This window comes from Chlorocebus sabaeus, chromosome 17, assembly GCF_047675955.1.
Source record: "Chlorocebus sabaeus isolate Y175 chromosome 17, mChlSab1.0.hap1, whole genome shotgun sequence".
Taxonomy (NCBI): domain Eukaryota; kingdom Metazoa; phylum Chordata; class Mammalia; order Primates; family Cercopithecidae; genus Chlorocebus; species Chlorocebus sabaeus.
Genome location: NC_132920.1, coordinates 52,159,797 through 52,175,299, shown reverse-complemented (window position 1 = coordinate 52,175,299; position 15,503 = coordinate 52,159,797). Strand labels below are relative to the sequence as shown.

The following is a 15,503-nucleotide window of genomic DNA, read 5'->3' as shown; positions in this document are numbered from 1 at the left end:
AGACCCTCTGTTTTACCCTCTTCAGAGATAAACTGCCAATTTTCTGGTGGAATTGGGAGGAGGATTTGCCTAGCAGTGGAGTGCTGGGAAGAAAAGTTGGGGATTAAGTTGTTGCTCAAACAGCTTTCACACTGGCCCTCTAAATCTCCCTCTTCCCCCTGTATTCCCAGTTCCTGCCCTGCAGGACCTGGTGCTGCTAGGGCCTTAGCCTTTGGAGAATTGGTGGCACAAAATGGACTGATTCTCAGCTTCCCCTCTGCCAGTTTAGGATTTCTCTCTCACTTCTGTAATCTAGCTGAAGTTCTTTTGGATGCATGATGTAATGGAAAGCTCTACTTTGATTTTATTTCTTTTCCAAATAGTTAACCAATAAAGAAACCCAAACCTGTTCACTGAATAATTCCCCACTAAACCATTTTGTGATGACAGTTTACTTTTACTATATTTTAGATTCTTCATATACACCTATGGTATATTCCGAGTTATTTAATTTGTTCATTGAGTGTTCTAGTCTCACATCTCATTACTTTTTTTAAAATGCCAACTTTAAACTGTTTCACTCCCTGAGGACAGGTCTCTGATGATTTAAATCTTCTCAGATGAGTTTTAGAAATTTGCTACATTACCACATAAAGCCTTACCAATAAGAATTTGTTTGGTATTGTATTAGACATAGAAACAAATTAGAAGATTGGCATGGTGGGGTGTGCCTGTAGTCCCAGCTACTCAGGAGGCTGAGGCAGGAGGATTGCTTGACACCAGATCTAGGCTGTAATGAGCTGTGATTGTGATGTGAATAGCCACTGCACTCCAGCCTCAGCAATATAGCAAGACCCCGTCTCTAAAAAAGAAAAAAAAGAGAAAATAATTGTTTTCTTTTTTGTACGTGTAATCTTGCCTTCTATGAGCATTGTATTTCTGACCATTTATTCAAGTTATTTATAGTAATTCATCATTATTTCATAGTTCTGTCTATATATGTCTCTCTCGTATTTTAATAAGGCTATTTCTAGGTATTTCAGGCTTTTGTTTTTCCATAATGGATGATATTTTTTTCATTATGTTTTTAGACTTCTTGTTACCACTATACAGGTGAATCACTTAAAAGTATTTATTTTGTAGCTAGCCAGTTTCTGAGCATTCTTTAATGGTTTTCCTCTTAATTTACTCATTTTTTTTTCTCTAGGTATGTAATGGTATTTTCTGCAAATAATAATAATTTTGTGTCTTTCTCTCCAATGTTTGTTTCATTGCTGGGCAGGACTTCCACACAATGTTAAACAATAATAGTGTCTCTGTATTAAAATTTTTTTTTTGCTATATTTTGACTTAAAACATTTAAAAGTTATCCTGTGCATAAATTTTATCAACTTTTTTTCAATGCTAATCTAAATCTTACCAATATGACATAACATTTCTTTCCCATTTAATGATTCTAAACTTATGTTTTCTGATATTGATGTTATCTTATTTCTGCTAGTATGTATTTGCTTGATATATTTCTTTGTTTACCCCTTTATTTTTAAACTTTCTATGTTATAGTGTGGAGTTAAGAAATTGGGATATTTCTTAGTGTTGCAATTACAGGCGTGAGCCACTGCGCCTGGCCTAAGCACTTAATTTTTTAAAATTTAAAAATACCACAGTATTTTTAGGATACCACCTTGGGAGGCTGAGGTGGGTGGATCACAAGGTCAGGAGTTTGAGACTAGCCTGACCAACAGGCCGAAACCCTGTCTCTACTGAAAATACAAAAATTAGCCAGGCGTGGTGGTGCATGCCTGTAATCCCAGCTACTCAGGAGGCTGAGGCAGGAGAATCACTTGAAATAGGAGGCAGAGGTTGCAGTGAGCCAAGATCACACCACTGCACTCCAGCCTGGGTGATAGAGCGAGACTCCATCTCAAAAAAAAAAAAAAAAAAAAAAAAGTACTCAAATTTGGGACGCTGTTCTTTTTTTTTTTTTTTTTTTTTTGAGACGGAGTCTCTCTCTGTTACCCAGGCTGGAGTGCAGTGGCGCGATCTCGGCTCACTGCAAGCTCCGCCTCCTGAGTTTACGCCATTCTCCTGCCTCAGCCTCCTGAGTAGCTGGGACTACAGGTGCCCACCACCATGCCTGGTTAATTTTTTTTTTGTATTTTTTAGTAGAGACGGGGTTTGACCGTGTTAGCCAGGATGGTCTCGATCTCCTGACCTCGTGATCTGCCCACCTTGGCCTCCCAAAGTTCTGGAATTACAGGCATGAGCTGCCGCGCCCAGCTGGACTCTGTTCTTTAAGAGGTGAATTACAAATATTTACTCATATTGTCTCTTGTTTATGTTTTCTGTGCTTTTTTTTTCAGATTTTTTTGTTTTGGTTTTTGAGCATTGTTTGGTTTCTTTATATCCTGTGTCAAGGTTTATAGGAATTCCAATTTGTTATATATATATATTGATGGTTACCTGTAGATTTTTAGCCTATTTATCACATTAGATCACTTTTAAATTGTCTACTTATCAAAGCCAAGAATGGAGCAATAACTTGATTTTACTCCACTGAGGCAGAGGATTTTGTGTTTTTCTACTCTGTCTCTCCTTTCCACTCTTATTTTTTTTGCTTATTTTTCTGAATCTTGGATTATGAACTTAGATGATTATTATCTAGAGTATGGACTTAAATGATGGTAATATCTAAAGTATAGGTTATATAATATTATTGTATAGGTTAAATAATACTAAACTATAATTTAGATATTCTTTTTTAGCAAAGAATTTCTTTGACTTTAAGATTCATGTAAAACAATTTATAACCATTATTTAGATATATTTCAATGTAGACCCAGTGTCAGCCTCACAGAGGGCCCGTGACTGATTCATCTTCAATTCTCAGCTTTGATTCGTCTCTCTGTCAGAGATGGGGAACTGGCTCATACAATTATAGAGGCTAAGAAGTTCCATGATAAGTTGTCAGAGAGGCTGAAGACCCAGAGAAGCCTGAAGCACGGCTCAGTCCAAGTCCCAAGGCCTGAGAAACATGAAAGTCAATGGTATAACTCTCAGTGTGAGGCTGAGACCTCGGGGTTCACTGGTGCAAGCCTTGGAGTCTGAAGGCCAGAGAACATGGGGTTCTGATGTCCGAGGGCAGGAGCAGATGGGTATCCCCTACTCCAGAAGAGAGGGAGAGAGGGAGGCAGAGAGAGTGAGAGAGAGAGAGAGCGAGAGAGAGAGAGAGAGCGCAAATTTGCCTTTCTTTTACTTTTTTGTTTTATCTGCACCCTCGGCCGATTGGATGGTGCCTATACACATTGAATGATGGTGGATCTTTTTTACTCCATCCAATGATTTAAATGCTACTGTCTTCTGGAAACACATTCACAGACATTCTCAGACGTAATGCTTTACCAGCTGTCTGTTCTCACGCTGCTATAAAGAGCTATGTGAGACTGGGTGGTTTTTAAAGGAAAGACGTTGAATTGACTCACAGTTTTGCATGGTTGGGGAGGCCTCAGGAAACTGACGATCACGGTGGAAGGCTAAGGAGAAGCAAGCCACATCTTACATGGCGGCAGGAGAGAGAGTGTGTGAAGGGGAAACTGCCAGACACTTTTAAACCATCAGATCTCTTGAGAACTCACTCACTATCATGAGAACACAGCATGGGGGAAATCACCTCCGTGATCCAATCACCTCTCACCAGGTCTCTCCCTCGACACGTGGGGATTACAATTTGAGATGAGATTTGTGTGAGAACACAGAGTCAAACTGTATCACCAGCTATTTGGGTATCCCTTAATCCAGTCAAGTTGACACCTGAAACTAGCCCTCAAACGTGAGCAGAATTTAAACTATTACATATATACAGAAAAATGCACAACCCATAAGTATGCAACTCAATAAAATATTACAAATTTATCATTCATTGGGTTGTCAAGGAAGACCTGCCTGAGCAGATACTGCCTGATCTTTACTTTCTCCCTTTTAGTGCTTTGAAAATTTTACTTTATTAGCTTTCAGTGTTATGTAAAAAAGTCTGATGTCAATATAATTTTTGTTCCTGATTAGATATTTTATGTATTCCTTCTGGATATGAGTCTTTTATGTTTTTTATTTTTAAAATTAAAAAAAATTGTTGAATATATTTTGGTTATAACCTTTTAAAATTAATTTGTCTAAACCCAGTTTTCAGATGCACTTAAATAAATTTCCAACCCAGGAATCTTTTTTTTCCCCATTAAAACTTTCCTTATTGTCTCCTTAATTTATTCAGGTTTCTTCTTTGAAATTTCTGTTTTTCACATAATTTTGTCTCTGCTCCCTATCTTTGTTATCTAAGATCAATTTTTATATATATAATTTAAATAATATATAATATAAAACATATAATTATATATGTAATATATAAAAATACATCATATAAATATATTATTTAAAAACATATATAAAAATATGTAATATATATTACATAATATATTATATATTATATAAAGTATATGATATATGATATATAATATATAATATATTACATAAAATGTATACTATATATTTATAAAATACATAACATATTATATTATATAAAATATATTGTATAATACGTAACATGTATAAAAAATAATATATATAATATATATATATTTTTAAACAGAGTCTCACTCTGTCACCCAGGCTGGAGTGCAGTGGCGCAATTTCAGCTCATTGCAACCTCCGCCTCCCAGGTTCAAGAGATTTTTGTGCCTCAGCCTCCTGAGTAGCTGGAATTACAGATAGGCACCACCATGCCCGAATGATTTCTGTATTTTTAGTAGAGACGACATTTCACCATGTTTGCCAGGCTGGTCTTGAACTCCTGGCATGTGATCCTCCTGTCTTGGCCTCTCAAAGAGTTGGGATTACAGGTGTGAGCCACCATGCCCAGCCCCAATTTATGTTTATCATCAATGTATTTCTTTGTTAACCTTCATCTGTATTCTGAGATATCAGCATCTCTAGCTGGTTCTCCATCAATGGTTCCCAGAGGCTGGTCAATGGATGGCTACTGGAGATGATGCATCGAAATCAACTGGGGAACGTGTTATAATAGTTCCTCAAATTCCATCTCCAGAGATGTCTTTTTGCTTAATCTGAATTTTAAAAATGTGTTGATATTTTCATCAGTTTAATGGAGATGAGAAATGGGAAGACTAAGGAAGGCTATTCCAGGTGAGCAGGAAGCATAAGCAAAGTCCCAGATTGTGAGAACAGTTAGGCATGGCATTGATACTGGCAGCAGGGAGGGAGGATGGTGGGTTGAAATACTGCGAGAGGTGGACTGGGCCAGGTCATAGAGTATCTTCTGTGTCATGCAAGACAGTTGGCGGTACTTTATCTTACAGGTATGGGGGAGGTACTGAGGAGTAACCAGGGGATTAATGTGATCAGATTTACATTTTAGAGAGGACCTCTTGAAACATGGGAAGAGATGGAAGAGTAACAATTGCTGTGTAATTTCGAAACACAGGTGTGCAGCTGTTAGTTGTGAGGTATGTCCCATGTGGGTTGCTTTCTAGTGTGTTAATTGCCAAAGTTTGTAAAGGTTATTTTTAAAAAAATTAGTATTGATTCAAGTTTATTTTTACAATAATGTCACTGTTACTTGCACCCAAGACCATCTTCCACCAGGAAGTGGCCGTGTAACAGCTTAGCTGTTTAGAATTTTGTGACTGTGAGACGATGTCATGCACAAACCTTCATTCATCATATGTGTGATGGGAGAAGTAATGCTATGTGTCCACCAAATCCCATTTCATTTCTTTTTCATGGACCCATAGAAATATTTCATTTCCCAGTTTCCACTAGCTTTAATTTGGGTCTGTGTGACTGAGTTCTGGTCAATAAGATTGGCCCTTTAACACTGAATGTGTAGTTTTTAGCCTTCTCTTTTCTTTCATTGGTTATATGTCCAACAGAAATACAATGCTAGCCACATTTTAATTATATAATTATTGTAAGCACATTTAAAAAATAAAAATAGATGAATTTTTAATAAATTTAATATGTTTAACCAAGTACATTTTAACATTTATCAATATAAAAAGTAACAAAAGATATTTTACATTAAAAAAACTTAAGTATTTGAAATCTAGTATGTATTTGACACTTATAACACAACTTAACTGGGACTAACCACTTTCCAAGCGCTCGATAGCTACAAATTCCTCGTGGTTACTGTGTTAGACATTGCAGTGCTAGATGGTGCTGTAAAAGTCAGAACCTCTGTGTCAGCCTGGGTCTCTCAGTGGCCAAGTAGAGTAAAGCTCCTTATTGATCCCTGCTGGATTGTAACATGCACAGGAAACAAACCTTTGTTTATTTGGACTTTGTCTGTTGCAGAAGCTATTAATTACCTACTCTGACTAGACTCCCCCACAAGTTTGAGAGATACCAAATTATTAAATATAAGAAGCAAGGCAGAGAGGCCAGTTAGTGTCATAATACAATGCAACTGTAATAGTAAACTTGGAGTTAGCAAGGAAGGGGAGGACATGTGCGACATTGATGAAGAGGTGGTCATTGATTGGATGAGGGGAATGAGGGATGGAGAGAAAGCTAGGTTTCCAGCTCAAAGAAGTAGATGATGCTATTCCAGGAGATAGAAAAGCAGTAGGAGGAGCCAGTTTGGGAGTAAAGCCAGCGAGCCTAGCTTTGTCTTTGTTGATTTTGAGGTGTCTGTGGACTATCGGTTCAAAGTTCAACTGAGTATTGACTGTGTACTACCGGCCATGTCAGGTGCTGATGTTTCTGCTCTCGAGGAGCCACAAACTGGCCAAATAGGTAAAGTTGATAGAGTATGTAAGGTCAGTGATAAAGGATATGCACAGTGCTTTTGGAGCCCATAAGAGAGAGAGGGACCTAATCTGGGATAACAGGCAGTGATGGGTCCAGGAGTATTCTTAGAGAAGATGAGACCTAAAGAAAGTGTTAATGTGTGAGTAGATCAATAAAGGTGGGGGAGAGTGGGGAGGGCAGTGTGTGACTGGAGGGACAGCAGGGAGAAGGTGGCAAGGGAATTCACAGCAGAAGGGACCACATGGCATAGGCATCAAGGTCAAGAACTGCGTAGTGGTGTCCACAACAACTTCACCACTACTCGAGGGTAAAATGTGAAGGAGGAAGCACCCTGGGATAGAACAGGAGAGGGAGCAGGGCCAGATTGCTGGGGGTGCTTTTTGTTTTATTTGAATTTGTGTCATTGGTACAGGTCGGAGGATGGATTGAGAGATGGGAACAATGACAGCAAGAACAGGTGGAAGGCTGTTCTTCCCACTCATGGGGGAGAGAAATGAGAATAGGTATAGTCCTGAACCTGGGTAGTATGGTATTGGTGGGGAAGAGGGGGTTCCTTGGAGAACTTTGGGAAGTGAGAATACAGTATTTGGTGATATGTGGATGTTAGGAATGAGGGAGAGGAAGAAGGAAAAAGATTCAGGGAAGCCACACAGATTTCTAGCTTGGATGACTAGCCACATGGTAGTGCTAACTGGGGAAAATGAAGAGAGAATAAAAGTAAAGCATATCAGGGGAGGAGTACATGGAAAGCAACTGCCTCTTCCCAGCCCCACACCCCCCACCCAAAATCTAGTGGGAAATAATGGTTCCGAATCATGGAGATATATATATACACACACACACACACACATATACACACACACATACATATATATACACACACACATATACACACACATATATACACACACAGACATATATATAGACATATATATCTCTCTATATAGATATCTATCCATCTATCTATATATATGGACATATATATTCTTTTGCAATCCCCTCTTCCCAATAAAAATTAAAACAATTTTTTCTTTTCATCACCACCATTCAGGGAAAGCTCGAAAACAAGCAGCAGGTTTTTAGTGAGAAGCTTGAAAGTGTAAAGGCTGTGAGGAACTGTCTCTGGAAGCTGCCTGGGGATTTCCTGTAGGAAGATGGTGACAGGGATGGTGACAGGAATCAAGATGTGAGCACAAAATGACACTGAGAGGAAGTGGCTGGAGAGGCTAACCCCTGGATTTGGAATGGGGAAAAAGGCCGAGAAAAGCCGTGGGCCTCTGGGTGGGCTGGGGCACACCGGATGGAGCAGGACGGAGTGAAGAGGAAGGTCTTTCAAGAAGCAGGGAGCCTGTGGAGTGGCCTGAGAATTTCTAGAGGCCTTCAGAAGTAGGGCAAGACAGCACGCTGGGCCATGGGGGCGAAAATGGTTACGATGTGAAACTCGAAACTACTCTGGAATTGAATGTGATTGAGTTTTTATTTTACTTGGGCTGAACTTTTCTCATACTTAAAGTTCGTTCTGCCCCATCAGCTCCTTTCTGGGTTGTGGGGTGCCTTGATCAGACAGAAGCCAGGCCCTAGGAGTATTGCTTGAGGAAGAGAAAAATGTTTGTTGATCTCTGAGGGGCCTTAATCTCCAAAGGAAGCCTGAGTCTAGGGGAGAGACTGGACATTGTAGTCTGAAGACAATGTCTCCTTCCAGAACTTCCTGTATTTTGAGGAGGTTTCATTTTCCCCATATGATCTTCAGTAATGACATGCCATTCCTCAGGGCCATTATTTTGTTTGCTTTATTCCTGTCAAAATGCTTCTGTATACAGCATTGGCTAATAGTATGAAAACCTTAATGGGTCGTCAGTCTTGAAGGCCTGTGAAATGGAGAACTTGGAATTGGGTAGTTCCAGGTCATTGTTACTCAAAGGCATCCTTTGTTTTGCTTATAGGAGAATTTGCATAACTCTTCCCAATAGGGAAGAGCTGAGTTTGCTAAAATACATTTAATGAGAACAAATAAACATTTTCTTTCCAAACTTTATTATTACAGAAGGATTTTATTATGAGGGTTTAACAGAACAGAGAGTTAGACTTGTAGTATCTCTTGTAAAACCTCAACAAATTACAAAATTTAAATTAATAAATATGAAAGTAGGTTTAGTCTTTCTTTTCAGCCATGTTATAACTTTTACAAGATAAAGAGGAGGAAATACTATATCCGTATGTTGTAAAGACTCAGAAATTTTCCGCTGCCATTTAATTCTATCTCACATTTACCTAGGCATAACTGATAATCGCACTTTTTCACCTTTTTCTAAATACTTAAACATAAATAGGTCCTTAAATAGCTCAAATAAATATAGGTTTTACCTTTTAAATAATAAAACTCCCAAGCCCAGAATCTTGTCTTCTTTAAAAAGACATACAAAATAAAGTACGTAATTCATTAAAATGGAATCTTATACCCTAAAGTTATCTCAGGGCATATTAAATATATAAATAACTTAAAGCCCTTAAAAAAGTGAACAAGAAGCAAATTCCTTCTTGGAAAGAGGGAAAGATAATTCAGATCTCATCTCTTGGCCAAGTTACCTCTGAAGCTTCAACTGGACGAACTGCCTTAAGAATTCTAATGAGTTTAGTCCGAAATGGGGCTGTGTCTTTGAAGGATAAGGGTTCCTGAGAGGCTGAGCCAGCTCTCCAGAAAGCCTAACTGCTTTGGGGAGTGTGGGCTCCCCAGAGCTCTTAGGCTACATGGTGGACAATAGGGGTGACGCAGGTGCAGCCCACGGACACCAGTATCTTCTCCAGCCGGAAGGAGTTGGGGCAGTGCCGAGGCTCTCTGCGCAGGACCAGGATCTCTTGCTGGATGGGGACAGAGTTCATGTGGTAGTCCACATTCCCATCAGCGTTGACGCAGCCCAAGTGGCGGCACTTTGCCTCCCAGATCACAGAGGGATATCTCTCAGGGTCCTCATTGCGGCTGCAGAGGGGAGAAAAATCAGGAGGAAAGTGAATTCCTGGTAAAGTGGGAAAGAAATAAAGCAGGGATCCATGAAGAGAGGCAAGTTCACAGGATGACAAATTATAGGCATTGCAAATTCTTTAAATGATGTTAGTTTGAAGAAGAACTTTGGGGACAATTTGGATAAGCACATGAATTGTTATAGAAAAGAAGACAATGATCGCGTTTTCCCCAATTTATTTGAAGAATGAATAAAATAAGATAGACTGAGGCCACAGAAAAAATTTAAGTTTGACACAAATGATAACTTTTTTAGGGTATATTTGACAGACAGAAGAAGACCAAAGGAAGAGTAGACTTGGAACCATCTAGAATAAGATAGCTGTTTATCTGACTTGTTGAAATCTGTCTTTGAAGAGGGAATACATCAGAATTTTATCTGAGATCACATTCATGGGACAGAGCCCAGAGCTGAGATAAAGGGCTGGAAACAAAAGGTTAAGTGTCTCTATAACCTTCTCTTCCCACTCTCTTTTAGCTCAGTAATAATTTGCTTGGATTTTTGAATTGATTTATTTTGACTCTTCCTAGTAATGGGAAGAAGAAAAGAAATTCTACAATCAGACTGATCTGTAGGCTTCACAGAACAGAGACTTATTTGTATAAAGTCAAATGATCAAAATATGTTGTGTATTTAACCCTTGAGGGGGTCTAAACACTGGGTATGCTGAGGACACAGGAAGCATAGGTATGTTAGGAAGTAGATCAAGACTATCTAACACACAAAGGGGTAGAAATATCCCAGGGATACTTATTACACTGGGATTCAAAAACAAAAATAAGCAAAAAAAAAAAAAAAAGTAAAAAACCCTAATTACTAATTATTTGTAATAAATCTTCTCAATGGTAGCTCTGGTTAAGAGAATAAAAACGTTAATCCCCTTTGATAAATGTCTATTCTTTGAATAAATAAACAATAGACTTAGGGTCTCACAAATATTAGAATAATGATTATAATTAATTTGGGTTGATTATTGGTGTCAGTGACAATTAGATCTAACAGGATGGGGATTATTGGAGGCTGTCCTGTGCTTTGTTAAAGAAATATCTGTAGAAAGTTTGAGAATTGCTCTTCACGGTGGTCCTTCCAGATTTGACTGGTAATTCTAAATGAATAAAATCACCCTTGGGGAGATTTAACTGGCAGTCTGATGCATAAGAGGGATGAAGAATATAGTATTTTTATCTGAAAGCTTTACGTACTGGAGATTCCAAGGTGAGGTGGATCGGTTGTAGTAATCTGAGGACCTTTTGAGACTGGTATTGGTATTCCGGTTATGGATGTTCAGGTTGACCATCACAGTCCGGGGGAAGTTCTTGTCCTCAGAATTTGGGCATCCTGGATTTCGTGGGATTGCTATTCCTGCCTTCACTATGGCCTCCAGGCTCAGCAGCAGCAGCAGTAGCTAGAATTGAATGGGAAACAAGAGAGAGGTTGGAGATTGGATTACTATGTGGTTCTTTTCAACAAATTGATTGTGATGATGATGCATTGGTAATCATAGAGAACACACAATGTTCCAGGACAATCTATACTACATTTTTCAGATCAGCTAGAGAAAAATCTAGGTAGATGACCAACATAGTGTTAACACCATGACTTAATTTTTTTTTTTTAAAAAACAGTTTCAACATTCTTCTTTTGACTTAGGAAAGACATGTTATCCATTGGCTGGCAATAATTTTAGTAAAAATGTCAAGTCATGGCTTGTCATCAGCCTATCAGCACATGCATCATTGTCAGGTCTAGGAAGGAATAATAACCTTGATTTTCTAGGTAGAAATGTCCTCCTGCACCCTTATTCTCAGTCCCACATTCTGTAAAACTCAATGTGAAGTCAAACATTCACATTGGAAGAAAGAGCTATAGAAAATCTATGTGGTATCAATATTCATGCTAAAAGTGCTGTTGGTGCTACTGGCAGGCATCCAACTAAAAGCTCGATCTCCTTCATATTTTCTTAGGTATATTTTCCAGTTGTTCTACGTTTAACATATATTGATTCTGTAATAAAATCATATTTCAAAAAAGATACTTGAAGTTAAATATTTAAAAAATATAAAACCCATTTATTCTAAAACACAGTTACACCTATATCTAGTTAGAATACATAGTTTCGATGTACCGAGAGTATGGTACGAGACAATGGAAACAAACGTCGCTGCTACGGCTTTCAAAATCTCAAGGATAGTGACCCATTTTAAAGAAAAATGCCGTGGGAGAATTATATTAAATCCTTTGTACTCAGAAAAACAGACTTTCAATAAATTTTCTTTCTTACTGCACAGCATCATGTGACACTTCTTGTGTGGTTTAGCCCCAATATAGCTATCTTTCAGTTTTAATCTTATCTTTCAAACTGCTGTATATCAGTTCTTGAAAATGCTGCACAATGACTTAAATATCTACCAAAACTTTTATTTCCTATCTTACATATACGGTATTCCTGGATCTCCATAGTCAGAACCCAGCATTTCATGCCCGTGGTCCGGAAATACTATCTGGTCCAAATCAACAAGAGCATCGCACGTTAGTGCAGACTCACCACCAATGAGGTCTTCCCAGGAGTCATTGTTGCTTCTTCCAGTCAATTGGGGATGGATGAGTTTGTGCCTGCTACGAGATGGACAAAATGTAGCACTATCGTCTCTCTTTTTATAGGACTTTTCTCCTTCTGTGGTCACTTACGTGGCGTGTCGCAGTGGGTTCAGGGGTGACACCATTTTGGTTAAAATTTCCGTCCTAAATGAGGTCATAGAAGAATCTCTTCTTCTGAAGGAAAATGGGAAGGGCAGAAATTCATGTTCCTAAAGACCATGTCCTCTCTTCATTCTTACTCGTTAGAAACTGAGCAGAGGTGCTATGCTATGGGTCAATATCATGTATTTATGAACATATGTACGGCTGCCAGAAGAGTTATACTCTATTTGAATGGTTCATGAGGAAAAAAAAAGTTTGACATAACATGTAGGTCTTCTGGTGTCATGCACCTTGATTTTCCATTTGATCTTTCTTTTCCTTGCAGATTCCTTGGCCAGGTGCTGTGGAGACAATTCCAGAAACGACTGAAGTTACCATGATATAAGTAAACAAAAAGTGAATCAATAATTTAATAATAAGATATATCCCATTTAATTGAATTCAACAGTTCTTTGGTTGAATATCTATTCCGCTCAAGGAATAAATAACTAGGTTCAAGAGACATGAGATTTACTGTTAAAGGCATGTTCTAACCCTGCATGCTACCAAGCAACTTGGTGTTTTTAGAAGGGAATTGAAAATGGGGATGGAAACTGGACAAAGGTGATGAAGATGGAGAAAAGGAGGGCAGTGGGGAGTACAGAGTGATGAGAACTAGAAGGGAGAGGAGACATGATTGGAGATAACAAGGAAAGCGAGACGGAGTTAGCTGTTCGTTTCTCTCTACTCTAAGTAAGATGAACTTGAACTCAGGTCCTTGAGAATAGTTCCTTCTCACGAATACAGAGGGCTAGGACAAGGAAGGGCCAGTGGATATAGATATGGCTGACTGTATGTTACCCTTCTCTGTCCCAGTGGGGGTCATTGAGGTGAATGATACCTCTCAGGCACTCAGCTGGTATCCCATATTCTACATGCTAACTTGGGGGAGGCTGGCCAGTAGTTCCAATTCAATGGATGGAGCGTAAAATTAGTTTGCTGCATCCTGGACCCATTTGTCCTGAGATCCATTCCTCCCTGTCCTGCTCTACCTGTAACTCAGAGGGCTGACCCTGGAGGCTGCTTGCTCAAACTCCCCTGTCAGCTGGGTTTCAGCTGGGCTCAGCCAAAGGGGAATTGGAGGACGGATGAGTAAAAGTGGGAAGTGGAAAGTGGGGAGAAACCAGGAACTTCCTTCCTCAGTCTCCCAGAGGATTGCTCACTCCTTTGTCCCTGCAGCCTTGGAATGGTAACAGCCTCTTGCTGATGGCAATCTCAAATAGCAGGGTGACCAGTTCTCTGACTCAAACTCCCTCTGTTGCAAATGCCTGAAGGGGCTTCTCTTTCCTGGCCAGATAAACCCTACCTGATGAATGAGGGAGGCCATAAGCACTTGAATTTTAGTGGTAATGGTAGATATCCTTGATAGGTGAAGCAGATACAGATGGAAGAGGAAGTAGGATGCAGCTTCAAGTGACTTTCCTAGTCCTGGTTTTGGCATCACTATCTACCTACTTTTCAAGACAAGATTCAGAATGAGTCCTACTGCCCCTCCTCTATACACGACCAGGCAGCAATCTCAGAAGCTGCAGCATCTCTCACATCATCTATTTCCAAGCTTCCTCTAACTCAGACTCTCTAACCCACTTGGACGAGCTATGCTTGCTTTTCCCAGTTGCTTTCCTCAGACCATCTTTGACATCCTTGCAATAATGATTCTCAAAGCATGGCTCTGATTGTGCCTTTTCTTCTGCCGTTAGCTTGCACACAGAATGAAGTGTAAGCCTCTTAGCATTTGAATTAGTATTTGAGTTCATACAACTTCCTTTTTAGCCTTACTCCCCACCATGTTCCAGGACCTGGGCTGATGGGGTCCTGATTTTTCTCCAGGCCTTCTTTCAAAGCTTACCCACCCTTTGTCAAGGTATTGTTTCTGAAATGCCCTTCCCCATGCTTAGGTTATGAAAATGCTACTTGTTCTTCAAAATCCTATTTAAATGTATCTTCCAGGTCTGGCCTGATTACCTGGCCTGATTACCTGATACCTGGAAATAAATAGTTCCACCCATCACATGTAGCTTACACCTACCTCTCTAGTAACTTTTATTTCATTTTGTAATGTGTTTTATTTGGCTTTAAAAGCTATGGGTAAGACATGTGTTTATTTCCATGTTTAGATTTTACGGTCAGCCTTCAAGGCTAGTAAGTTCTTCATCTTTGTGACTCCTGTGGTGCCTAATGTGGCCCTTTATACAACATGGGTCTTCACAGACTGCTTTTGTGTTGCTTGTTCTTCTCTGATACAGGGCTGTTCATGCATATTTCTTGTGCACTGCATGCCATTCATTTACATATTGACTTTCTTGTTTTCTTTGTAGCTCATTTCTTGCTAGACTGCAAGCTACCTGAAGACAAGTAGTCTTATTGGTCTTTGTAGCACTTAGCATAGTGACTAGTAAATAATAACTGGTCAACATTTTGATTAATTGACAGTATGAGTAATGTTATTTGAGAAGTTCGGAATTTTCTATATTCTTCTTAGAACCTACCTGCATCTCAATAACCCTACTGAGTTGTCTAGTGCTTTGGCTCTGTATTCTGATCCTTTTGAATGTAGTGTGGTGAGGCTATAGCCTATTCTGGATCACCCTGGAGTGGAGGATTCCTTGTTGTTGCTTTCTGGCAAGGAAGAAAGAGGGGAGAATGTGCTTACTGTCAACTATTTTTATTGAAGTTGAAGGGGGATCAGCTGACTCTAGCTGTTTTCCCTAGTCTTGCCTCCTGTGCCTATGTAATTCAGCCTGTATGCTATGCTTTGAAATACTCTAAAATAAAATGGGGAAACAAAATATGTTTTCACAAAAGTTTAAAAATGATCATTTTGACATGGTGGTTGGAGCTGAGTGTGTCCAGCCTTGAGTATGGCTCATTTCCCAGACATTTGCTTGAGCTGGAACCTGTGGCCCCTGGAGGAGCAGCTGGAAGTGTAAGAGTGTGTGTACA

The 15,503-nt window shown here is 39.3% G+C and overlaps 1 protein-coding gene across 1 annotated transcript; it reads right to left on the bottom strand.

Moving 5' to 3' along the window:
• Positions 1-7,980: 7,980 nt before the first annotated feature.
• IL17A (interleukin 17A) lies at positions 7,981-12,450 on the bottom strand. Its single transcript, XM_007972271.3, has 3 exons — positions 12,367-12,450; positions 11,024-11,226; positions 7,981-9,778 (listed from the first exon to the last, which is right to left on the bottom strand). Exons 1-3 carry the CDS (start codon positions 12,391-12,393, stop codon positions 9,541-9,543), a joined length of 468 nt encoding a protein of 155 aa, XP_007970462.1. The 5' UTR covers positions 12,394-12,450; the 3' UTR covers positions 7,981-9,540.
• Between the last annotated feature and the right edge of the window lie 3,053 nt (positions 12,451-15,503).